Raw genomic sequence first — 27748 nt, forward strand, 5'->3', positions numbered from 1 at the left:
GTCAGGGTGAGCTTGGTGAACGTCTTGCCTCCTGCCAGTGTCGCAAATAGGTCGTCTGCCTTAGGTAGTGGGTATTGGTCCTGGAGCGAGAAACGATTAATAGTTACTTTATAATCGCCGCAAATCCTGACCGTGCCATCACTTTTGAGTACTGGAACAATCGGGCCGGCCCACTCGCTGAATTCCGCTGGGGAGATGATGCCCACGCGTTGCAGCCTGTCCAGCTCGATTTCCACTCTCTCCCTCATCATGTGAGGTATTGCTCGCGCCTTGTGGTGAATGGGTCGTGTCTCTGGGACCAAGTGGATCCGCACCTTCGCCCCGAAAAAGTTTCCAATGCCTGGCTCAAAAAGGGAAGGAAATTTGTTAAGAACCTGGGTACATGAGGCCTCATCGACATGTGATAGCGCTCGGATGTCATCCCAGTTCCAGCGGATTTTGCCCAGCCAGCTCCTTCCAAGCAGTGTAGGGCCATCGCCCAGGACAATCCAGAGTGGCAGTTCGCGCACCATGCCCTCGTAGGTGACCTTGACCATGGCGCTACCCAGGACAGTGATAAGCTCTTTGGTATATGTTCGCAGTTTCGTTTGGATGGGGCTCAGGGCTGGTCTGAACGCCTTATTGCACCACAGTCTCTCAAACATCTTTTTATTCATGATGGATTGGCTAGCGCCAGTGTCCAGTTCCATGGCTACGGGTAAGCCATTCAATTTTACGTTTAGCATTATAGGTGGACATTTCGTAAAAAATGTGTGCAACCTGTGTACTTCAGCATCTGTCTCCTCTCTCTGAGGCTCGAAATTGCTTTGATCCACCATGGACCGATCTTCCTCTGCCACGTGGTGCCATCAGCAGCAATCTTCCTCCCCAGGAATTCAACTTCAGGTGCCATGAAGACACACTACAAACGTTTCCACTTTGTCCAGACGATGTAGGACTTCTTCAAGATTGTTCAGATATTCAGCAGTGTCGCGACCTGTGACCAGAATGTCATCTTGAAACGCGACGGTTCTAGGAACGGACTTCAGTAGATTCTCCATCTTCCTCTGAAATATGGCTGCAGCCGAACGGATTCCAAAAGGACACTTGTTGTAGACACACAGTCCTTTATGGGTATTGATGCAGGTGAGTTTCTTCGAAGTGTCGACTAGCTCCTGTGTCATATAGGCTGACATCAGATCCAGTTTAGTGTATGACTTTCCACCAGCTAGCATGGCGGACAGGTCATCAGTCTTTGGTAGCGGATACTGATCCTGTTTCAAAAATCGGTTAATTGTAACCTTGTAGTCTCCACAGATCCTGACAGTGCTATCACTCTTTCACACAGGAATGATAGGACTGGCCCATTTGTTAAATTTGACTGGTGATATGACCCCTTCACGTTGGAGTCTGTCAAGCTCAATTTTGACCTTCTCCCTCATCATGTACGGAACAGACCGAGCTTTATGATAGACAGGTCTTGCATCAGAATCCAGGTGAATCTGCACCTTGGCTCCAGTAAAATTACCAATGCTCAGTTCAAACAAAGAAGGAAACTTCTTCAGCACTTGAGCACACGAAGTATCATCCATCGAGGACAACGCTTTGATATCATTCCAGTTCCACTTGATTTTCTCGAGCCAATTCCTGCCGAACAGCATTGGACCATTGCCTGGGACGATCCATAATGGTAAATCGTGAACCACAACATCATACAACACCTTGACTACTGCACTGCCAATCACCAGTATGAGTTTTTTAGTGTATGTACGCAACTTGGCATTGACTGGACTCAGCTTAGGCTTCACAGCCTCAGTGTCCCACAGCTTGTCGAATGTCCTTTGGCTCATTATCCGCACCCGTGTCCAGCTCCATTGATACAGGCACACCATTCAGCTTCACAATAACCATTATTCGGTTGGCTCTTTGTCAGGAATGAATACAGGCCATAAACTTCCTCCTCGGGTATCTTGGGTTGCATATCCAGGCCAGCACTGGACTGGTCATCATCATCAATGTGATGAGCAGCAGCATGCTTGCTCAGTGGTGGGCACATTCGCTGAAGATGCCCCACTTTCAAACAGCCTTTACAGATGTATTGTTTAAACCGACACTGATGAGGCTGATGATTGCCCCCACAACGCCAATAGGGTGAAATCGGATTCGTACCCGTTGGCGGACTTTGAGCAGCTACAGGTTTCACATAAGCAGTCGAGTAGGCCCTGCCATAAGCAGCTCTGCCAGACGACGACACAATCTTGTTTACAGAACTTGCCATGGAGCTCTGACTCTTTGATGATATCTGCCTTAAATTATCATCAGTCGCCATGCATGCCTGGGCAGTCGCGATGGCTTTGCTCAAATCCAGCGTTTCTGCAGCCAATAATTTCCGAAGGATCACATCATGGTTGATGCCTATCACGAAGAAATCTCACAGCATGTCTTCCAACGCGTTTCCGAACTTACACGGCTCAGCCAGATGTCTTAGGTCGGCAACGAATCCCGACACATCCTGGCCCTCAGCACGAACGTGTGTGTAGAAGTGATAGCGTGAGATGATGATCCCCTCTTTTAGCTTGAGATGTTCATGCACCAGAGCGCACAAATCCCCATACTCTTTGTCCGTTGGACGTGCAGGCGAGGGAAGATTCTTTATGAGGCCATAAATTTTTGGACCACAAACGGTGAGGAAAACCGCCGTGCGCCTAACTGCATCACCAGCTTCCGCCATTTTGTTGGCCACGAAATACTGATCCAGGCGTTCGATAAAATCTGCCCAATCCTCGCCATCCACGAATCTCTCCGGAATTCCAATGGTGTCCATTGTGCATGCGAAGGTTCTTAAGTTACCTCGTCGCCAAATGTAATGTATATAATGACACAAAAGACTTGTTACGGTAAGCTCAGTCAGGTGCAAACCTGGTTCAACTTTATTCGTGCCCAAAGTGCCCACATGACATGGTACTCGCTCTTGTATACCAGGGCCGCGCATACAACCGATGACCTTCGACAGTGGCGCCCCCTGGTATCTAGTGACCCCAAGCATCAATACACAACAACTACCAAGATTCTTTAAAAGGTTAAGGATATCTGTGCGCCCCAGAACAACAGCAACAATGTCACCCTGAATAATCTTTACAACTTTTCAAATTTAGTTCATTTATTTGCAAAAATGGATGGTGAGCAAAGAGGAAAAAAAAGAGGGCCAGGAGGGCATTAGATGAGGAGAGTTTTAAGGAGGTTTTTGAAGGCGATGAGTGACATATCAAGACCACGACCACAGACTCAGTGTCGATTGTGCTGATGCTTTACTAAGCTGCATGCAAGTATCATACTGATGCACGCACGATTCCAGATCAGAGTCAATTCCAGGCCACTATACATGAGACCTGGGCAATGGCTTTCATCATGACAATACCGGGATGCGTGCTATGTAGATCATGCACAAATTTCTCTCTGCCTTTCTTGGACATAACAACGTGATTACCCCACAGTACACAATCTGATTGAATGGATAGTTCGTCTTTGCGATGGATGTAAGGTTTGGTCTTCTCACACACTTGCTTGGGTATGGCAGATCAATCACCACTAAGGATACAACGTTTCACAACTGATAATATCGGGTCCTGGCTGATCCAGGTCTTAACTTGTTGGGCCGTGACAGGGGTTCCTTCACTTTCAAAAGCATCCATGACTAACAGTAGGTCTGCCGGTTGTGGCGTTCCCACCTCTGGTGTGGGCAACGGCAGACGGCTCAATGCATCGACACAATTCTCGGTGCCAGGTCTATGGCGAATGACATAATCATAGGCAGATAATGTCAGCGCCCACCTCTGGATGCGGGATGATGCTTTGGTATTGATTCTTTTGTTTTCCGAAAACAATGAAATGAGTGGCTTGTGATCTGTTTCCAGTTCAAACTGAAGACCAAACAGGTACTGATGCATCTTTTTAACCCCATGCACACAGTCTAGTGCTTCTTTCTCTACCATGCTGTAGGCTCTTTCCGCCTTTGACAAACTTTTTGAAGCATATGCAACAGGTTGTAATTTGTCTGACTCATTAGCTTGTTGGAGCACGCAACCAACTCCATATGACGAAGCATCACAGTCCAATACTAGACACTTACACAGATCATAATGTACCAGCAGGTTCTTGGAGCAAAGCAGATTAGTAGCTTTCTCAAAAGCTCTATCTTGAGACGCACCCCAAACCCAGTTGTCGCCTTTTCATAGCAGCATGTTCTGTGGCTCTAATAAGGTGCTCAATCTAGGTAAGAAATTACCGAAGTTGTTGAGTAGTTGAGTAGACCAAGGAATGAATGCAGCTCCATCACATTCTGAGGCTTCGGTGCATTTTTGATGGCCTTGGTTTTCGAATCAGTAGGCGTGATACCATCCACAGCAATTTTCCTCCCCAGGAATTCAACTTCAGGTGCCATGAAGATGCACTTCGAGCGTTTCAGTTTGAGCCCCGCTTTGTCCAGACGATGTAGAACCTTTTCCAGGTTGTTCAGATATTAGCGGAGTCACGACCTGTGACCAATATGTCATCTTAGAACACGGCGGTTCTGGGGACGGACTTCAGTAGACCATGCCTCTGAAATATGACTGCAGCCGAGCGAATTCCAAAAGTGCACCTGTTGTAGATGAATAGTCCTTTGAGTGTTGATGCACGTAAGTTTCTTCGGCATGTCGACCAGCTCCTGTGTCATGTAGGCCGACGCTAGATCCAGTTTTGTGAATGACTTCCCCCCCGATTAGCATTGCAAACAGGTCATCAGACTTCGGTAACAGGTATTGATCCTGTTTCGAAACTCGGTTGATCGTAACCTTGTAGTCTCCACAAATCCTGACAGTGCCATCACTTTTCAACATGGGAACAATGGGGCTGGCCCATTTGTTAAATTCGACCGGTGATATGATCCCTTCACGCTGAAGTCTGTCCAGTTCGATTTCGACCTTCTCACTCATCATATACGGAACTGCCTGAGCTTTATGATGGATGGGTCTTGCATCCGAGTCCACGTGGATCTGCACCTTGGCTCCCATGAAATTGCCGATGCCTGGTTCAAACAGCGAGGGGAATTTGCTCAGCACTTGAGCACATGGAGTATCCTCCTCCGACAACAATGCTTTGATCTCGTTCCAGTTCCAGTTGATTTTTTCTAACCAGTTCCTGCCGAACAACGTTGGACCATTGCCTGGAACAATCCATAACGGTAAATCGTGAACCGCACCATCATACGACACTTTGATTACTGCACTGCCAATTACCTTTATAAGTTCTTTAGTGTACGTACGCAACTTGGCATTGACTGGACTCAGCTTAGGCCTCACAACCTTAGTATCTCACAGCTTGTCGAATGTTCTCTGGCTCATTATTGATTGACTCGCACCCGTGTCCAATTCCATCGATACCGGCACACCATTAAGTTTTACATTAATCATTATTGGTTGGCTCTTTGTTAGGAACGAATACAGTCCCTACACTTCCTCCTCTAGTATCTTGGGTTGCATATCTGGATCCGCGCTAGACTGGTCATCATCCTTCATGTGGTGTGTCGCAGTACGCTTGCTCAGTTGTGGACACATGCGCTGGGGATGCCCTGCTCTCGTACAGCCTTTACAAATATACTGTTTAAACCGACACTGATGATGCTGATGATTTCCCCCACAGCACCAACACGGTGATAGCGGATTCATTCCCGTTGGCAGACTTTGAGCAGCCACAGGTTTCGCGTACGTAGTTGGGCAGGCCCTGCCATATGCAGCTCTGCCAAACGACGATACTATCTTGTTTACAATACTTGCCAATTTCCAATTTTTCAATGATATCTGCTTTAAGCTTTTGTCCGTCGTCATGCATGATTGGGCAATCGTGATGGCCTTGCTTAAATCCAGCGTCTCCGCCACCAGTAGCTTACGCAGGATCACCTCGTGGTTGATGCCGATTACAAAGAAGTCCCGCATCATGTCTGCCAACGCAGTTTCGAACTTAAACGGTCCAGCTAGACATCTTAGGTCGGCAACAAATTCCGATACATCCTGGCCCTCAGAAGGAGCATGCGTATAGAATCGATATCTTGAGATGATGATGCCTTCATCTGGTTTGAGATGATCACGTACCAGAGCACACAATGTTTCATAGTCCTTGTCCATTGGACTTAAGGGCAAGAGGAGATTCTTTATGAGTCCATAGATTTTTGGACCGCAAACCGTGAGGAGGACCGTCCGGCGCCCAACTGCGTCTTCCTCTTTCTCCATTTTGTTGGCCACGAAGTACTGGTTCAAGTGGGCTACAAAGTCTGCCCAATCTTCTCCCTCCATGAATCGTTCCAGAATTCCAAATGTGCTCATTTTTGCATGCGAAGGTTCTTGTTACCTCGTCACCAAATGTTGTGTATGCAATAACTCAATAGACTGAATACTGTAAACTCTGAACAGGTACAAACCTGGCTCTACTTTATTCGGGCCCAAAGTGATTACATTACAAGATGGCTGGCCTTTTATACCTGGGCTACACACACGTGCACACAACCCAATGACTTCCGACAGTGGTGCCACCTGGTGGCTAGTAAACCCAAGCATACATACATGACAGGAGGCAACCTTCAATATTCCCCTGACCAAGTCTCGCTATTCATTGTGGTGTGCTGCATGCTGCTCAACTTGGCCATCATGAGGGCCCAGGCCTTGCCATTGGGGTTTGCAGACCCACTCCAGGAGGAGGAGGAGGAGGAGGAGGAGGAAGAGGAAGAGGAGCCTGGTGAGGCCCCGAATGCCCAGCAAGACGAGGAGGACCAGCAGCAGCCATGGAAGAGGCAGTGTGTCAGTGGTGTCGATGCAAGGGCCACGTGGCAGCAGCTCATAATGCATCGGTTTGCTTAAATGGAGGAAGCTGAGGGATGCAGCTAATAATGACTGCGTGTTGTGCAACGATAATGCCACATCTCCATCACAAGTCCACAGTCATACACCAGAGGCTGAAGGAAACAGTCAAACTAACATTTTATTTACATCCCTCAAACAACCCCAAAAACCCCACACTCACAAATAATAAAAGCTGGAGCCAACGCCCCTTCAAATACCAGAATACATAATCACCATGAACAACATATGTACAAATGCCCCTGCCAGTTCTCATTCTGCAACAGTTCCCATGTGCCATCTTAGCCACAGCCCCTTACAACAGTAGCAGGCGTGCAGGAACACCAAAGATATTTAGACAACCATTTGTAGTCAACAATGACATATTTCCATGGGGACACATGTGATTACTGCGTCTTCCACAGGCATTTGCCACCCCTCCACCTCACCCCCTCCCATGCCTACTGCTCCTCCTCAGTGTTGCCTCAATGCCTGCAGCATTTAGGGCTGTTCTATGTCAGGACGCCCTGGACCAACTGTGGGCCTGGATGGGCTATCTGCTGACGGCACCGCCTCAGAATGGGTGGCTGCAATCTCGGATGGGTGGGGTGCAGGCCGTGGCAGGTGCAAGGACGGAATGGCAGTGGTGGGAGCCGGAATGTTGTCATCCTGAGGAAGGTCAGGGCCTTCCATTTCCAACACCACACTGCCACTCCTTCGGGGCAGAGCCACAGCATCCGGAGCAATACCTGCGAGCACAGATCACATGCCTGCTGCGGCATCGTCTGTTCCCTGTCCGACAGTGGGGATGACAGAGAAGATGGCAGCAGTCATTGCTTGGTGGCATCACTCTGAGTCTGCGTTAGAGCAGACTGAGCTTGAAACGCAACAGTCACAGAGTGCATGTTAGCATCCGCTGACTGCATCACATCACAAAGACCTTGCATGGCTTCGGCCTGTGATGTCACGGCTGCTGCCACATTAACAATGGCACGCGCCATCAGCTCTGGGACCCCACTGTCACTCGTTGAGCCCCCTTCCCGGTTTAGCTAGCCAATGATAGGCTCATTCTACTGCTGAGGGGCATGGGCAATGCTTGAGGCGGTCTCCACCACACTCTGCGGGACCCTCTCCAATGCACCCATAAGCTCGCGGCACATCTGCATGGACTCCCTGGGCATAGCCTCCAAATCCAGGTGCTTATCTGCCTGTCTCTGAGCAGGACTCCTAGGCCGACTTACCCTCTGGAGAGCTGGTCCCAGAGCTTTCCCTCACGCTGGGCATTGCTGCAGGCCACTGGGGCCAGGTGCGTCCGGATCTACAAACCCCAAGTGGACAGGCTCTTCCACCGATCTGTCTCCCCAGTCACTGGCACTGAGGACAGGTTCCACCCTGTTGCCACACTGGTCTCGATTTCCACCTCATCTTGTGTGTGAAGAAGATGGCTGACGGGCAGGCTGTCGCTCGTCTGGCTCATCATCTGTAAGCACAAAGCAACAGATGTGTGGTTAGCAGCTGGGAGGGGGCAGGAAGCCAAGAAGGAAGGTGCATCGTTATTTTGGAGTTACATATTGTAAGGCATGTGGGTTCAAGGGTAAGGGCTCTCACAGAACATGCCCATCTCATTCACAAACCGTCGCTGTCGAGCGGGGGCTCTGCGTCGCCGGCTGCTACCGCCACAACTGGTGCGCCCATGAGGGCAGACACTCGCTCCTCCACTTCGGTGAGGTCCTGGAGGTCAGGCTCTCCTCCGCCCGTCCTCTGCTGCTCTCTCCTATTGTGGGCGAGTTTGGCCTGCAATGACCAAAGCAAGATGTTGTTAGTGGGTTTGTGTGGCACATGTGTCTGCAGTAAGTGACTCGATACTAATGTCCCAAGGTGTGCATCTCTGCATCTCAGCCTACGTGGCAGCACACAGCGGATGTGTCAAAGGTGGGATCTGGGGACAAAGAGCTATGAGTAAATATGAGGCTGAAGGCCTGCGACCGCATATGAAGAGTTAAAAGGTGTTGGTAGGTTTCCTCAGGCTGAATCGGGAGCTAGAAGATGAGGAACACTTCAATGGACGGGTCATGTGTGGTGAGGCTATAGAGAGCTTCTAAGGTGGCTTCAGGAACGAGGAGCATGGCCTGCTACACATAGAGAAGGGGTGGGCACTGCAACCTGAGCCGCACACGGTTGAGTCGACTAAGAACCTCCTCCAGGTTCTGCAGATGCTCGACTGTGTCCCGACCTGTAACCAAGATGTCGTTCTGGAAGACCACCGTGCATGAGACCGACTTCACTAAGCTTTCCATGATTCTCTGGAATATCGCCGCAGCTCATCGAATTTCTAACGGGCTTCTGCTTTAAATGAAGAGACCTTTGTGCGTGTTGATGCAGGTGAGGCCCTTCAATGATTCCTCCAGCTCCTGCATCATGTAGGCCGAGGTCAAGTCCAGCTTCGTGAACATCTTTCCTCCCGCCAGCGTAGCAAAAAGGTCGTCAGCCTTTGGTAGTGGGTATTGATCCTGCAGGGAGAAACGATTGATAGTTACTTTGTAATCACCACAGATTCTGATCTGTTGAGGACTGGAACAATCGGACTGGCCCACTCGTTGAATTTGATCGGCGAAATGATGCCCTCTCGTTGCAGCCGATCTAGCTCGATCTCTACCCTTTTTCTCATCATGTACGGTACTGCTCTCACCTTGTGATGGATGGGTCGGCCCCCGGAATTAGATGGATCTGCACTTTTGCTCCTTGGAACTTCCTGACGCCTGGTTCGAACCGCAAAGGAAATTTGTTTAAGACCTGGGCACACAAAGTGTCGTCAGCGGACGAGAGCGCTCAGACGTCGTCCAAGTTACAGCGTATCTTTCCCAGCCAGCTCCTGCCGAGCAGCGTGGGACCATCGCCCAGTACCACCCAGAGTGGTAGCTTATGCACCACTCCATCGTAGGAGACCTTTACAGTAGCACTGCCGATTACGGGAATCAGTTCCTTTGTGTAAGTTCTCAGTTTCGTGCGAATGGGAGTCAAGACTGGCCTTGAAGCCTTGCTGCACCACAATTTATCGCAAGTCTTTTTGCTCATAATGGACTGGCTCGCGCCCGTGTCCAGCTCCATTGTCACCGGGAGTCCATTTAATTCAACCTTCAGCATTATCAGGGGACACTTTGTGGTAAATGTGTGCACCCCATATCCCTCTGCCTCCTTGGCCTGAGGCTCTGATTCATCGTGATCCGCCATGGATCTCTCCTCCTCTGCAACATGGTGCTTTGCAGGATTAACAGGATTTGCAGCTCGCCTGCACATATGTTGGAGGTGTCCCATTGTTCCACAGCCCTTGCAAACGTATCCTTTGAAGCAGCATGAATGGAAACGATGATCATCCCCGTAGCGCCAACAAGGTGTTAATGGCCTTGCATTCATCACCCTTGATGGTGGACTCTCAGGCATCTGCGGACGTGCATGTGCGGCCTGCAATGTACGTTGCGATTTGAAAACGCATCACTTTGTTCACAGTACTTGTAGCAGCACTCGTGTGCTGAGAGATTTCCTTAATATTGTCACTGGTGGCAATGAACACCTGGGCTATCGCTATGGCTTTACTCAAGGTTGGGATCTCTACAGTCAAAAGTTTGCGAAGTATCACTTCATGGCCAATGCCAAGTACGAAAAAGTCTCTGAGCATGTGCTCCAAACGTCCTTCAAATTCGTAATGTCCTGCAAGGCGTCTTACCTCGGCAACAAAACTTGCCACTTCCTGGCCTTCAGATCTTTTGTAGGTGTAGAACCGGTACCTTGCCATCAGAACACTTTCCTTCGGGTTCAGATGTTCCCGGACCAGTGTGCACAAATCATTGTACGATTTCTCTGTGGCTTTCGCTGGAGCAAGCAGATTTTTCATGAGGCCATACGTTGGTGCCCTGCAGGCGGTGAGGAGAATCGCCCTTCGCTTGGCAGCATTCGCTTCTCCTTCCAGCTCGTTGGCTGCGAAGTATTGGTCGAGTCGCTCCACGAAAGTTTCCCAATCATCTCCCTCCGAGAATTTCTCCAGGATGCCCACTGTTCTCTGCATCGTTGGGTTCGTCATCTGTATCTTGTCGCCAGTTGTTATGTATGAATAAAGAGTCTGACTAGATACTGTGAGCTGAAAGTAAAGTGTGACCTTAGTCTTTTATTGCAGGTCTCCAGAGCGCCTCTCCAACCTGTGAGGCGTCCTTAAGTACCTGTGCTCCCAAGGGATTGTGGGATCCCTTGGGACTCAAGGAGTTGTGGGATCCCTTGGGACTCAAGGGGATGAGCCCTCTGGTGGCTACACAAGGTATACACAGGTTTACATATATAACAGTAACATTAAAGTTAAAAAGGGGGCAGGGAGAAAATGGAGAAGAGAGAATGCCGGAAATGGAAGGACAGGGCAGAGAGAATTTAAATGCCAGTGGACTTGAAGATCCACAATCCTGCTGTGCCACTGTAACTACTGACCCCAACAGAATTCCCGGTTAACCACACTTAAGTGACATATTTAGGTATCTGCTTGAGGGAGGGGGCAGCAAATGCGCAGCTGTTTGTGCATCCAGTAGGTCCCACTACAAACCGCTGCAGTGAGATGAAATATGCCCCCTTTATAAGAGGGATGATTTTACAGTAGCCAAAATTTCTTTCTTCGAGTGTTCCACACCACGAACCTAGCTTATAACACTAATGGGCCTCTTTTTAGCTATACAATTATACTGCATAACTGCATCTAGCCAGCCTACAGTACGTTGGGGGCTCAGGTGGCGAGATGAGCGGGAATTTCAGCGGATGACTCCATCCTGACAGTCCCACCTTTTTTTAATAGTTCAGGCAGCTAGGAAGTGGTCGCAATTACCACCCGCCCCACCCCCTGGGAAAATTCTACAGCTTTATCTTCAGGATGGAGACTTGCATATGGTAGCCTTATTGTTATGATACTGGACTAGCAACCAGAGATTGTGGCCTATAAGTTCAGCTGCATCGCTGACACTAAACCGCCTACTATGTACCTAATATGGTGGGTAGGAATCACAAGTTATTTCCTGCCAGCAGCCATATTTGATAAGGTAGATGTGCTGGCAGCAGGAACACCGGGAACATTTAAAGTGCAGAATGATTTATTCAAATTAGGGTTCTGCGTCGTCCCCAGACACTCATTGCCCCCTGCGCCCCCCCCCCCACCCCACGGCCCAAAGTCGGATTGCCCACCTTTTCTCATTTACTTGCCAGCAGCGCCCTGGTCATCAGTCACGATTCGCCAGTCGCTCTGCGCAGCTCGCTGTCTCCATTAAATCTCTTCTGTATCGTCTCCAAAGCCTACACATCCTTCCTAAAGTGTGGTACCCAGAATCAGTCACAATACATCACCTGGGACTGAACTAGTGTTTTGTATAGGTTTATATAATTCATAGCGAATATTACTAACACAATGTAAAAATGTCACCAATATACCCATCTCCCTTGCCAATGGCTTCAGCATCTTTTCCTTACATTGCCTGATGCAACTTGGAAGGTCTCATGAACCGCCTTGAAACCGAGTATACTAATACTTCATGGCTTAGCCTAAGATGCCTAGTTGAGCCCCAGGTGAATCCAATGCATCCAAGAAAGCATATTCTGGTCCCTTTACTGGCTTTTTATGTCCTACGCCTATGCAAGTAAATAACAGATGAATAAAGTACTCCCAGACTTCATGTCTGCCTCAAATGCTCCCAAACCTCACATCTGTCCATGTTCCCAAGATCCTTCACAGGATAAAATTTGAATAGCACGGGCACCTGGAGCCTCACCATTCAGACACATGGATTGTACACTGTGCCCCCACATGCCCAAAATTGGGCACACCGTGTTTCTAGGCCTGCGAGTTCAAATCCCACTATGGCAAGTTTTGAAATAGATTTTAATGAATCTGGTGGGCTGTGCCGGAAAAAGAATATAGCCACGATAACTGACAGATTATCATATAAACCCAACTGGTTTTTATAGTTAGGTTTTTATAGTGACTCCAGTTCCACACTATGTAGTTGATTCTTAATGCTCTCAGTGCAACTACAGTTTTTTTTTAAATTCATTCACAGGATGTGGGCATCACTAGCTTTTTATTCCAGCTTTTATTTAATTCATTGAATTTAAATTACCCAGCTGCTGTGGTGGGGTTATGAACTCAAGTCATTAGTCCAGCCCTGCTGGAATACTAGTCCAGTAACATAACCACTATGCTACCATTCCCAATGTTACTGGACTGGACTGTTGGACAATAAATACTGCCTTTCCATTGTCGCCAACATTCCAAGATCAAATTAAAAAAACACTATTGGAAATTTCCTTAGGGGTTCTCCCTACTGGTCGCCATAACTTCAGCAGAAGATCAGCAGAAACCTTCCTCGTGCGGTTTAGCCGGGGTTCCCGCTGATCTTGTGGTGAAGTGACGAATGAACTTTAATCAGGAATTTTCTGGCATTCATCTCCTGTCCGTGCCGGCACAGAGGAATTTCAGGGCCTGTAATCTTTTACTTTATTATTTGAATTGTGTTTGAAGTGTTCATGTTGTAGTTTAGGGTTAATTTTGCAGCAATGTTACTTCAAGGAAAGTTACTCCTGACATTTGAGTAGATTTATTAAATGTAATATGCAAGTCTTTTGTCATGTGAGAGCTCAGAAGATTCATTACCCAGATGACATCTACTTGCATTGTACCAGTGTAAGATCTAAAAGCCCTCAGGCATGTATTTAGTCAAAAAAGGGGCCTGTTCCCAGAGTCGCTTCTTATGATTAGAGTTTTTTATTTTAAATTGTTATTTAAAAAAACATTCTAGCAATTTTTCAGTCTTTAAATCCAGGTGACAATCAGTGGAGGTAGGAGGGGGGATATAAATGTTACTTGTGGATGAAAATCAGGAAGAAAATATATGGGTTGCAATGAACTCAGTAAAATACTTTACACAATTATTCATTTGTTTCTTCTCTTTATGTACCATTTTAACTATTTTTTCAGGTCTATTTGTTTATTTTGTTCGTAAGAAAAAAAACTTTCATTTCTTTGGCATCTTTTACAGCCTCAGGCCGTCACAACATGCTTTACAGTCAATTAAATACTTTTGTCACTGTTACGTAGGAAAACCGGCAGCCAATTTACAATCTCTCACAAACAACAATATGACAATCACCAGATAATCTGTTTTAGTGATGTTGGTTAAGATATACATATAGGCCAGGACACCAAGGAGAACTCTCATACTCTTCTTCGAAATAATGCCATGGGATCTTTTACGTCCATCTGAGAAGGTGAATGGGGCCTTGATTTAATGCCACATCCAAAAAAGACCACAGTGTAGCAGTCCCTGAGTGCCATCCTAGGTTATTGGTCAAATCTCTGAAGTTGGACTTGAACCCACAAGCTTCTGACTCAGATATAACAATTAGTAATAATTTTTTCAATAGTGTACTGGAGCGAAGAGCAAATTTGTGATAGATGTCACCAGGTGCGTGTTCATGTGCAGCTGAGAGAGTGGCATAGAACCAAGTCTTGCATAATTTTTAAAACAATGCAAGATCTAGGAGAATGCATAGGTTAACTAGCCATTTTTCCATTTTTTGACTATTTTTCCTCCAGCCATTTGAAGAGGGTTTTAAATTTATTTTTTACTGGGATGGTGTCATGACCAGGGCAATTGTTTTATTTTTGTACCTTATCACTGCTCCAGTTTTTAAACAGCAATTCCAGCACCTTGATTCCAGTTAGTACTCCCAACACAAAAACAAAATGCTGTGGATGTTGGAATTTGAAATAAAAACAGAAAATGCTGGAAATCTCAGCAGGTCAGGCAACATCTGTCAAGAGAAACAGAGTTCATGTTTCAGATCGATGACCCTTCGTCCAGTTCGTACTCATTGGTTACAGTAGCATAGTGGTTATGTTACTGGACTAGTAATTTAGATGCCTGGACACTTGATCTGGATACACGAGTTCAAATCCCACCACGGCAACTGGGGAATTTAAATTCAATTAATTAAATAAATCTGGAATAAAAAATGACTATGAAACTACCGGATTGCTGTAAAAACTCATCTCGTTCACAAATGTCCTTCAGGGAAGGAAATCTGCTGCCCATACCTTGTCTGGCCTATATGTGACTCCAGATCCACAGCAATGTGGTTGACTCTTAACTGCTCTCTGAAATGGCTGAGCAAGCACTCAATTGTATAAGGTGGCTCACCACCTCCTTCTTAAGGGCAATTATGGATGGGCAATAAATGCTGGCCTTGCCAGCGATGGCCACATCCCAAGAATGAATTTTGAAAAAGAATACTGTGCCTACATGAGTATTAAACCATTATTGCCCAGTGGGTTGAGCACTCAGTGAATAAAAGGGTACCAGGCTGGGGCAAGGTGAAAAACCATTGAAAAAATTGGTTGGCACAGTAGCATAGTAACAAGGGCACAGTGTATTGGAGCCCTTCCATTACTGCACAAAATGGCAGGGCTCACATTTGCGCCACAGCTGATATCCCATCTGTAGAGTCGCATTTGCAGGGGATTAGAGCAGCCTCTCCAACAATCCCCTTACCTCACCAACCTCGGAACAAATGATGGCACTTAACAAGAAAGTGGAATGGAAGAAAGTACCTGAAAAATTGCACAACAAAGACAAAAATATGTGTCTAGTCTAAATTTATTTTTATTCAAACCTTGCATGAATTTTTGTGCTCAAATGACACTGGGGCACACTTTTAAGACAGATAAAACACTTTTTTTTTCAAAAGTAAATAATCAATCACCAAATTAATTGTACAAGATATCTCCGTTATCAAACACGGGGCCCTATCCTAGTTTTACTCAGTATTAGATGAAATATCTACAGAAATAACAAGGCTACACATCCCTTAAATGGTTCGATTTACTTTGCTCTGTTAGTTCCACTTGGTAATACAAAATTGAAGTGACATATTGAACACACATACTGTGTTATATTGTTTTCACGAGTGACATCATCTGTCTCCAGGCATACATGTAGATCTGCCAAAAATTGCATTTTGAAATTTTAAAAATGTTAAACAGTTGCAATATTTTTATAACTCTAATGGTTATTTACCAAGTGCAGGAATCTGGAGGTCTGCAAGTATGTTGACTAAATATTGACATATCATGGCTTCTCCCAATGAAATCTTGATCAGCCTGAGTTTCTATTGTTTTTAGAAACATAGAAACATAGAAACATAGAAAATAGATGCAGGAGTAGGCCATTCGGCCCTTCTAGCCTGCACCGCCATTCAATGAGTTCGTGGCTGAACATGCAACCTCAGTACCACATTCCTGCTTTCTCGCCATACCCCTTGATCCCCCTAGTAGTAAGGACTTCATCTAACTCCTTTTTGAATATATTTAGTGAATTGGCCTCAACAACTATCTGTGGTAGAGAATTCCACAGGTTCACCACTCTCTGGGTGAAGAAGTTTCTCCTCATTGCAGTCCTAAATGGCTTACACCTTATCCTTAGACTGTGACCCCTGGTTCTGGACTTCCCCAACATTGAGAACATTCTTCCTGCATCTAACCTGTCTAAACCCGTCAGAATTTTAAACGTTTCTATGAGATCCCCTCTCATTCTTCTGAGCTCCAGTGAATACAAGCCCAGTTGATCCAGTCTTTCTTGATATGTCAGTCCCGCCATCCCGGGAATCAGTCTGGTGAACCTTCGCTGCACTCCCTCAATAGCAAGAATGTCCTTCCTCAAGTTAGGAGACCAAAACTGTACACAATACTCCAGGTGTGGCCTCACCAAGGCCCTGTACAACTGTAGCAATACCTCCCTGCCCCTGTACTCAAATCCCCTCGCTATGAAGGCCAACATGCCATTTGCTTTCTTAACCACCTGCTGTACCTGCATGCCAACCTTCAATGACTGATGCACCATGACACCCAGGTCTCGTTGCACCTCCCCTTTTCCTAATCTGTCACCATTCAGATAATAGTCTGTCTCTTTGTTTTTACCACCAAAGTGGATAACCTCACATTTATCCACATTATACTTCATCTGCCATGCATTTGCCCACTCACCTAACCTATCCAAGTCACTCTGCAGCCTCATAGCATCCTCCTCGCAGCTCACACTGCCACCCAACTTAGTGTCATCCACAAATTTGGAGATACTACATTTAATCCCCTCGTCCAAATCATTAATGTGCAATGTAAACAGCTGGGGCCCCAGCACAGAACCTTGCGGTACCCCACTAGTCACTGCCTGCCATTCTGAAAAGTACCCATTTACTCCTACTCTTTGCTTCCTGTCTGCCAACCAGTTCTCAATCCATGTCAGCACACTACCCCCAATCCCATGTGCTCTAACTTTGCACATTAATCTCTTGTGTGGGACCTTGTCGAAAGCCTTCTGAAAGTCCAAATATACCACATCAACTGGTTCTCCCTTGTTCACTCTACTGAAAACATCCTCAAAAAATTCCAGAAGATTTGTCAAGCATGATTTCCCTTTCACAAATCCATGCTGACTTGGACCTATCATGTCACCTCTTTCCAAATGCACTGCTATGACATCCTTAATAATTGATTCCATCATTTTACCCACTACTGATGTCAGGCTGACCGGTCTATAATTCCCTGCTTTCTCTCTCCTTTTTTAAAAAGTGGGGTTACATTGGCTACCCTCCACTCCATAGGAACTGATCCAGAGTCTATGGAATGTTGGAAAATGACTGTCAATGCATCCGCTATTTCCAAGGCCACCTCCTTAAGTACTCTGGGATGCAGTCCATCAGGCCCTGGGGATTTATCGACCTTTAATCCCATCAATTTCCCCAACACAATTTCCCGACTAATAAGGATTTCCCTCAGTTCCTCCTTCTTACTCGACCCTCTGACCCCTTTTATATCTGGAAGGTTGTTTGTGTCCTCCTTAGTGAATACCGAACCAAGTACTTGTTCAATTGGTCTGCCATTTCTTTGTTCCCCATTATGACTTCCCCTGATTCTGACTGCAGGGGACCTACGTTTGTCTTTACTAACCTTTTTCTCTTTACATAACTATCGAAACTTATTTGGTAATTTTCATGTTTCCTCGCCTCACTCTTTTAGATGCACAGTTCCGAGATTAAAAATAAAGGCTTCTATGAACAAAAGAGACTAACAATGTATGACCAATGTCCTCTATCCGATAGTTTTAATCAATCCCATTTATGGATCTGTTCATCATCATCAAAGGCAGTCCCTTGAAATCGAGGAAGACTTGCTTCCACTCTAAAAGTGAGTTCTTAGGTGACTGAACAGTCCAATACGGGAATTACAGTCTCTGTCACAGATGGGACAGACAGTCGCAGAGGGAAAGGGTGGGCGGGATTGGTTTGCCGCATGCTACTTCCGCTGCCTGCACTTGGTTTCTGCATGCTCTCGGCGACGAGACTCGAGGTGCTCAGCGCCCTCCCGGATGCAATTCCTCCACTTAGGGTGGTCTTTGGGCAGGAACTCCCAGGTATTGGTGGGGATGTTGCATTTTATCAAGGGGGCTTTGAGGGTGTCCTTGAAACATTTCCTCTGCCCACCTTGGGCTCGCCTGCTGTGTAGGAGTTCTGAGTAGAACGCTTGCTTTGGGAGTCTTGTGTCTGGCATGCGAACGATGTGACCTGCCCAGCAGAGCTGATCAAGTGTGGTCAGTACTTCAATGCTGGGGATGTTGGTCTGATCGAGGACGCTAACGTTGGTGTGTCTGTCCTCCCAGGGGATTTGCAGGATCTTGCGGAGACATCGTTGGTGGTATTTCTCCAGCAATTTGAGGTGTCTACTGTATATGGTCCACGTCTCTGAGCCATACAGAAGGGCGGGTATCACTACAGCCCTATAGACCATGAGCTTGGTGGCAGATTTGGTGGCCTGTCCTTCGAAAACTCTTTTCCTCAGGCGGCTGAAGGCTGCGATGGCGCACTGAAGGCGGTGTTGAATCTCGTCGTCAATGTCTGCCCTTGCTGATAATAGGCTCCCGAGGTATAGATCTGTTAATGCACAGATGACTAAGCGTGTACTCATTCCTCAGCTGAGCCCTGCTGGTAATATGCTTGCCTGGACATCTGGTTAACACAGCATTGAGCTTTGGCTTACACATGAAGAATGGTCACTTGAGTGTGACAATGTGGGGTTGTTAACAACTGTGGAACTGTACCTCAGTAGGGGTTAGCACCTTCACGAGAGAAGAGAAAATTGTTCCTTTTGTCAGTATTTGTCGGGGATTTGACTGGCGTATGTGCTGATTGTCTTTCCTTCCTCCTGCAGAAAGAAGGACCAGCACCAGGCCAATATAATGTGAAGCATCAAACCCTGTCTCCGATCATGACTTCCTCCTTTCTGTCAAAAGTGCCTCGGTTCTTGCCCAGTCCCAGTGTGAGTATGAAGAGAGATAAGACTCTAGGCTTTTATAAATAAAACATTGCTCTTTGGAGACATCTGGAAAAGTGAGCACAAAATGCAGTAGCACAACTTCAAAAGCAGTTGTAATCGGATTACTGGAGCACGCAGCTGGTTAGCTCGAGGCTATACAGGGTACGTCATTTTTCAGTGCGCATTCCCAGAAGTATTAATGCCACTCACAAACTATGAACCCTCTGTGGCATATTTTCCAATATGAGGGGGGTCGAAATATGGTTGTAATAGAGTACCAAGTCTACTACTTGCCGATCTTGAACTGAACTGGTCTGAAAGGGTTTTCCACGATCAGCCCTAGTTAAATATTCAGGTGAGCTGGGTGCTTGCCAAAGGTTGGGAAATTACATGTTGGCAGATTTTAAAGGGTTGCTAGGAACAAGATTTACTATGGTCCTAATGATAATCTTTTTTTTAGAGCTCTAAAACACGCACCACGTTTCAATGGTTTTTACCGCAGCTGTGGTCGAGCTCGCTTCTTGAGCGACATTCCGCTCTTTGTTGTTTTTTTAAAATTCAGATCCGTAAGTCGCTCCTAATGGGGGTGGTGACTGCACGAGGGGATACGCAACACCTGAGGGGTGGAATTTTAGGGCGGTGCGGAGTGACCGCCGCGATGACATCATCACGGCGTCACGCCACGACGGCTCCCCTTCACTTAAAGGGGCGAGCCTTCGCGACTTTAAAACTTCGGCCCACTGGGCCACCAGGGAGGGTTTTGGCTCGGCCAACAGCCTAGACCAGCAGCCTAGCACCCTAGCACCCTGTTGGTGGCCCGGCCGAACCCGGGAGCATTATTGTCAGGACGACATGGCAGTCGGCCGACAAAAGAAATCATGGCGGCAACGGCAGTATGGATGTCTGTATTGTGCTTATGAATGACTCCACAAGGCAATGTGTTGTACTCAAACTGTAGTGACCTTGGTCCTTTATTTGTAACTCCAGAGTGAGGCACAAGCATGGTGGGCAGTCTTTTATACTGGACTCTGCACACCTATGCAGGTGACCCTCAGGTCTCCCACCGCAGTGACCTCTGCCACAGGGGCAGGAAACCCCGGTCTCTACCAGTTGCACCCTCTAGTGGTGCCAGCATAGTATATACACACTGTAAACCTTGTTGATAGTACATCAGGTAACAAGTCTCCATCTTATGCAACTATACAGTGACTACACAGAGAGTATATCTATAGTCTGCATATAAAACATCACTCTCCCCCGAGTCCTTTGTGCCGATTACCTTTGCACTATGTGCTCTGGCTTAGCTCTCCCCAGACTTAAGTGCCAATAGCCCTTGTACCTTGGCTGTGCTTTGACTTGGCTCTCTTCCTGTTAACCCCCAAGTCCTTTTGCCACAACGTTGGGTAGTGGTTATCAGTTTGGATGGTTTGATGATACAGTGGAGGTTCCAGTGGGTTCTGGGTATGATCCATGTGTGTGTCCATGGCTACATACATCCATTCCTCCCCCCCCCTGCCACACACAGCGAGATTGTGCAGCAGGCCCATTACATTAACATACAGGATCAGAAACAGTGAAAGTACAAAGAAAGGAAGTTACAGTTTGTATCGTGACACCTTGGTTCAGTGACTTACATTCGTTACGTTTTGCGGTCATGTGCCAGGATTGTATTCATGGTTTACTCATGGTAAGTACTGAGGTAGTAGTACAGGTATGCAAGGACGCAGGTTCCAGAGCAACCAGACGGGGTCCTAGTTGTCTGATAGCGGCACTCGCCCCCTGCTAGCGGAGTGGACTTGGTTCGCTCACCTAGCCAGGACTCAGGACCTTTGTCGTTGCCTTGCGGTGGGTAGAGCCACAGGGCCTCCCTATCCTCCTTTGAGGGCTGCAGAATCCTCTGCTTGCTCTCTAACGGTGTTGGGAACCTGGCTGTTCTAGATCCCGTTTGGTTCTGACCTTTCGCTCCCGGACATTGCCGAGGTAGTGACTGGGTCTGGGGGCTGCACCGTCTCCACCCGGGTGGTGGGCAACGGCGGCTGACTGCGTGTATTGGCGCCGTTTTTGTTTCTGGGTCCGTGGCGAATAGTGCCATCGGGTGCCTGCAGCGTGGGATAGACCTGGGGCAGGGTATCAGGATCCATGCCTTCACCCTCCTGAGGTCGCTGGCCTATAACTTGTGGGGATACCTGGAGCGGGGCATCAGGATCAGCGCCTTTACCCTCCCGAATTCATTCACTTGCTACTTTTGGGGACACTCTATTCCCGACATCTCGCAACAACATTTTGTTCTTTACATTAGGACTGGTACCGACATCTCGCAACAACATTTTGTTCACAATCTTAATCGGTTCGTTACACTGATTGCCATGCATACAATGTCTCTTTAAGTTCAGTTAGTTGCAGGTCTCCTTTAAGAGAGCCCTGCTGGCTTTACCCCAGTCAAATTCTTTGTTAGACACCACGTGTTGATCCCTCAGCGTTGCACCTCGTGATATGGCCGCGGACATCTTTTATTTCTAGCCACGCTGCACCTCGCTGCAGCCGGGATGCCATTTTGCCTCTGTCCTCGAGGTCGACTGCCTTGATCCTTCTCTCCCGTGATTCTGCCACAAAAGCTGGAAGAATGCCTGTGAATTCGATCTTCTTCCCCAGGAGTCCTGCCACTGGAGCCGGGAAGGTACTTTTAGGTTGTTCCGGTCGGATCACTGCCACGCAGTCGTGATGGACGGTCTGTGCCTCAGGTGCTGCGCTGGTCTGTTCTCTGGTGCCTGGCCCAAGCGAAGGTGAGATTTTGCTCTGCCTCTGAGCACGGGGGACATCGATTGCTGGACTGAAGAGGTCTTCCCCTTTCCACTGGATCTTCCCCATCCACCTTCTTCCGAGTAGTGTTGGACCATCACCTACAACAATCCACAGAGATAACTTGTGCACCACGCCATTATGGATTACACTTACATCCGCACTACCAAGGACTGGGATCAGCTCCTTGGTGTAGGTGCGCAGCTTTTCCTGTACTGGAACCAGCTCGGGTCGTTTTTCGTTCCCTAACCTCTCAAAGGCATCCTGGCTCATCACTGACTGGCTCGCTCCCGTGTCCACGTCCATGAAGACTGGAACGCTGTTTATCTCGACTTCCATCTTCACTGGAGGACAATCGGTGGTGCAGGTATACACTCCATACACGTCTTCTTGGGGCTGAGCTGCCTCTCTGGCCAAATCATCATACTCCCCGCTGGATTCAAAGTCATCTACCGACTCTTCTGCTAGACGGTGAGTCGTATTTCTTTTACACATACGCTGGAGGTGACCCTTTGTGTTACAGGCTTTGCATACGTACTCAGCTGTTAGATCTCTTAATTTCCAATGAAATATGAACTCTGATTGTAGTTTTAATGTCACTTTATTTCTTGGCAGACAGCAACAAGCTCTTGGCTTTAAGCCAGGTCTTTGTCCTTCTGAGACCACATGGTCAAAATGGCTGTACTTATACCTGGATCAATTTACAGAAAAGAACTCGCCTTCTTTGACCTTATTGGCTCAATTAATCGTCTTTTAACCTTTTAATTGGCTCGCTACCCAAAGTCCTAAAATGTTAAGTTGATTGATGACTTAATGCAACATGCTGAACTGCACGTAGCAGCCTTGACTTGGGGGTCTGTGAATTTTCACAGTCTGTCTAAATGCAGCCTGTTTGAATTCTCTATCATCAGCAAACAGACACTGGTGAGCCCTATGGTTTCCTCCGCAATGCCAGCATGGTGCTACTCGATTAGCACCCCTCGGCGGACTCTGAGTTCTGGAACCCTGAGGTCTGTGCTCTCTGCCCTGGGCTGAGCCACGTTCTACAGTCTTGCCTGTGAAAGGAATCATTCTGTGTACAGTACTTGCCGGGTTTGAGTCCACAGGATGAATAATTTGCTTGGTGCTGCAGGTCGAGGTCATGAATGCCTGACTGATGCTGATGGCTTTCTGCAGGTTGACTGTAGTGTCGGCAGATATTAGTTTGTGAAAGAGGCCCTCGTGGCAAATTCCCATAACGAAGATGTCTTGCAATGCTTCGTTGAGGTGCGTGCCGAAATCACACAGTGCCACAAGTCTCCTGAGGTTGGCAGCATATTTTGTAATCCCCTGGCCCTCAGGTCTGCAGTGAGTGTAGAATCTGTGCCTGGCCGTGAGGATGCTCTGTTTTGGTTTTAGTTGGTCGCGATTTAGTTCAGTCAGCTCATCGTATATCTTATCCTTGGCCTTCGTGGGTGCCAGCAAATCCCTGACGAGGCGGTAGACCTCGGGCCCACAACTGGTCAGCAGTATCGGCTTGCGCTTCTTCACCAATGTGTCCGTCTCCCCTGCCAGGTCATTTGCCACAAAATATTGCTCGAGCCTTTCCGTGAAGGCATCCAATCATCACCCTCTGCGAAGTCTTTTAGTGTGCCAAAGTTGGCCATGATCGCGTGAAAGTCCATATTCTCATCGCCAGTTGTCATGTCTACTATGCTCTTATGAATGACTCCACGAGGCAATGTGTTGCACTCAAACTGTAGTGACCTTGGTCCTTTATTCGTAACTCCAGAGTGAGGCACAAGCATGGTGGGCCGCCTTTTATACTGGGCCCTGCACACCTATGCAGGTGACCCTCAGGTCTCCCACCGCAGTGACCTCTGGTGGACAGGCTCTGCCACAGGGGCAGGAAACCCCGGTCTCCACCAGTTGCACCCTCTAGTGGTGCCAGCATAGTATATACACAGTGCAAACCTTATTGATAGTACATCAGGTAACAAGTCTCCATCTTATGCAACTATACAGTGACTACACAGAGATTATATCTATAGTCTGCATATATAACACTGTACATCCTCCCCTTTAAGGGAAGCCGCACTGCCGTTGCAGAAGGCCACAGCTTCACTGCACCACTAGGGGGAAAAAAACAAGTTTTGGCACCGCCGGGCGGGCCGAAGATTTTCAAATGTCGCCGTTGGTGAGTGGGGTGGCGGTGGTGGTAGATCGGCAGTGTGCACGGTGATGACACACTTAAGTCAGATCAACAGCAGCGAAGCGGAAGTGGTGGGCGGGGGGGGCGGAGAATCAGGGCACCGCCAGGAAACCTCGGAAGGGGAATTGGGTTATCAGTGGCCATTCCACAAAAAGTCGGCAGCCACTCCACTCCACAGCGTGGCCGCCAATTTGCGGTGGTAACAGACCTTAAGGAGAGGGGCAATTTCGGTCCCAGAGTTTCATAATTAGAGGTGTTTTATCTGAAGTTTGACCTTTTAAAAGTGTATTTAAACAGATCCAATCTCAATCTGAGTAAGACTCAGTGCAGACATGAGTCAACTGATAATATTCCCTTACTCCTTGTGAATTTTGGGCTCTTTGAGATGAAGGTCATTATTGCTAGGAAATGTAACACTTTCTCATCTTACGCATTAGCCACTCCCAGACTGGGTGAAGCATGGTTTAGATGCAGAGTAATACTCCCATACACTGGGCCACCAACATATCTGCTGGTGGCCCATCTCCCCCACTGGGAACTGAACTCAGGTGCTCAACCACATCTCATGTAAGACGCTTTCAGCCAACAGAAGAGAAGTCTTTCATTCTGTCAATCCAAGGTCTAAAGGTTAGTGCTCTGGCTCATTGAACCACCCAGTCTATGTCACCTTCTAAGGGCTCGCTGAAGATTAGACGCACAAAACTTGGGAATTAGGCAGCTGCTTTCCGTCTGGATCACAGAATAGCAGAAAAAAGTATGAGCCTAGATCATGTGCATGAATCCGAATCTCGAGTGAGGTTCTAACCCACGACCTGCTAACTCTATAAATTTATCTGATCTGGCTTAAAATGCTGTAAAATAATGATTTACCTGCTTATTGTAATCAGACAATATGTCCGACACACACAACTATTGGCTTATTTTATGAATTATTGCTTTGCAATGTTATATGATTTATTCCTACCATGTTGGAAAACTGAACAGAATGCAATTGGTCCAATATAGGACCCTCGGATGTGCTGCTGAGCCTTATAGACCAGAAGGTCCTAGATTCGACCCCTCAGTGGCCTCACTGTCCTTATGATAGGGAGAGGAATATCATCTAAGATTTCTACTCATGATCACTATCCACTGATGTCTGATGGAAAGTGCATGAGTGGAGATTAGATGAGAAAAGGATAAGGCTTGGCTGTGATACTTTCTGTGGTGTCCTTACACCTTACTATAGAATCACACGAGGCATGTACTGCAGACAAAGTCACTACGTGACCTGAACCTTTATTCCCAGGACCAAGAAGTGCTGACCCTGCGTGGGACCTCCCTTTATATACCTGGATGACGAGGTGAGGAGTGTCTCCCACAAGTTCACCCCCTGTGGTCAAGGTGTGCATTACTCAGGTGTATACAGTGTACAGTGTTGTTACATAAGGGTTACAGTTATGTGAAGGTTACAAACATGACATCACCTCCCCCCCCAACATCTTTGAGTCAAAGATTGAGTCTTTTAGGCGGTCGACGCTCTCTCGTGGAGCGCCGCAGATGGGGCTCTGGTGGCTGGGCCTTGGCATGCATCTCTGTCGCCTGAGGTGATTCCAGCCTGTCCGGGCTGGCCACAGGGACTGTGCATGCTGGTGAATGTTCTTGTAGCTCGTTCACTGGCAGTGGTGTGGGTGCCATCTCATGATCTTCCTCAGGTTCCTCAGTGTCCATGCTGAACCTTTTCTTTACTTGGTCCAGATCTTTGCGGCATATCTGCCCATTGTTAAGTATGACCACTATGATCCTATTCCCCTCTTTGCCAATTACAGTACCCTCAAGCCACTTGGGTCCCAAAGCATGACCTATAGGCCAGCAGGAGGCGCGATAGGCGGTACTGAAGGGAGAGACCTTGAATCCGGCGCATGCCCTGTTTTATGATTTGAACCACACGTTCCGCCTGGCCATTGGAAGCCGGCTTGAATGGTGCTGTCCTGACGCATTTGATACCATTACCTGACATAAACTCCTGGAATTCATAGCTAGTGAAACACGGGCCGTTGTCGCTAAGCAGAATGTCCGGCAAGCCGTGGGTCGCAAAGACCGTACGCAGACTCTCCACGGTGGTGGATGTCATGCACGAATTCAATATGATGCACTCGATCCATTTCGAGTATGCATCGACAACAATCAGGAACATTTTTCCCATGAACGGGCCCGCGTAGTCTACATGAATACGTGACCCTGGCCCACGGGCTGAGTAGGGCCTTCCTGGGGGCATTTCCCAGCTGAGCACACGTCGTGCACCTGCGAACCCAGTGTTCCAGGTCTGAATCAATTCCCGGCCACCAAACGTGTGACCGGGCAATGGCCTTCATTAGCACGATGCCTGGGTGCTCGCTGTGGAGTTCCCTGATGAATGCTTCCCTTCCTTTCTGGGCCATAGCAGGCAGTCGGCTTGGATGGAGAGCTCGTCCATCCGTCTGTGAAACAGCCTGACCTCCTCGGGGCACGCTCTGTGTGCAGGCGCCCAATCCCCGGTCAGGACACATTTCTTTATCAGGGATAGGAGGGGATCTCTGTTGGTCCAGATTTTGATCTGGCGGGCTGTGATGGAGGAGCCTGCGGTGTCGAAAGCCTCAACGGCCATGACCATCTCCGCGCTTTGTTCCGACGCCCCTTCGGTGGTCGCCAGTGGGAGCCTGCTGAGCGCGTCAGCGCAATTTTCGGTGCCTGGCCGGTGCCGTATGGTGTAGTCATACACAGCCAGCGTGAGGGCCCACCGCTGTATGCGAGCTGACACATTGGCCTTGCTGTTGGACAACAGGGATGTTAATGGTTTGTGGTCCGTTTCTAACTCGAACCTTCTGCTGAAAAGATACTGGTGCATCTTTTTCACCCCATAGACACATGCGAGTGCTTCCTTTTCAACCATCCCATATCCCCGTTCTGCCTGGGAGAGCGACCTGGAGGCATAAGCCACAGGTTGGAGATGGCCCTCATCATTACTCTGCTGCAACACGCACCCAACCCCATAGGATGATGCATCACACGTTAAAACCAGTTTCTTACAGGGGTTGTACAAGGTTAGCAGCTTGTTAGAACAAAGCAGATTGAAAGCCCGTTCTTGACAATCCCCCCAAAACCATTCACAACCCTTACGCAAGAGCACGTGCAGCGGCTCCAACAATGTGCTTAAGTTCGGCAGAAAGTTCCCGAAGTAGTTCAATAGTCCCAGAAATGACCGCAACTCTGATGTGCTGCAGGGCCTGGGCGCACGACGGATCGCCTCAGTTTTGGATTCGGTAGACCGGGTCCCGTCTGCGGCAACTCTCCTGCCCAAAAACTCGATCTCTGGGGCCAAAAACACACACTTGGACTTCTTTAGTCGCAAGCCTACCCGGTCCAGTCTTTGTAGCACCTCCTCCAGGTTGTGGAGGTGTTCCTCGGTGTCTCGACCCGTGATTAGGATGTCATCTTGGAATACGATTGTTCCAGGGATGGATTTAAGCAATCTTTCTGTTCCTCTGGAAGATGGCGGCCGCT

The 27748-nt window shown here is 47.8% G+C and overlaps 1 protein-coding gene across 5 annotated transcripts in view; it reads left to right on the top strand.

Moving 5' to 3' along the window:
- stpg4 (sperm-tail PG-rich repeat containing 4) overlaps window positions 1-27748 on the top strand; it is a 126156-nt gene that overhangs the window by 91077 nt on the left and 7331 nt on the right. For 4 of the 5 annotated variants that reach the window (XM_070889333.1, XM_070889334.1, XM_070889332.1 and 1 more), the window contains one exon: window positions 19132-19239. In XM_070889333.1, the coding sequence (XP_070745434.1) occupies window positions 19132-19239 (108 nt within the window). Of the gene's footprint in view, window positions 1-19131; window positions 19240-25514; window positions 25570-27748 lie in introns of those variants that run through there. The other variant, XM_070889335.1, reaches the window with a different exon arrangement.

Source organism: Pristiophorus japonicus, chromosome 9 (genome assembly GCF_044704955.1).
Source record: "Pristiophorus japonicus isolate sPriJap1 chromosome 9, sPriJap1.hap1, whole genome shotgun sequence".
NCBI lineage: Eukaryota > Metazoa > Chordata > Chondrichthyes > Pristiophoridae > Pristiophorus > Pristiophorus japonicus.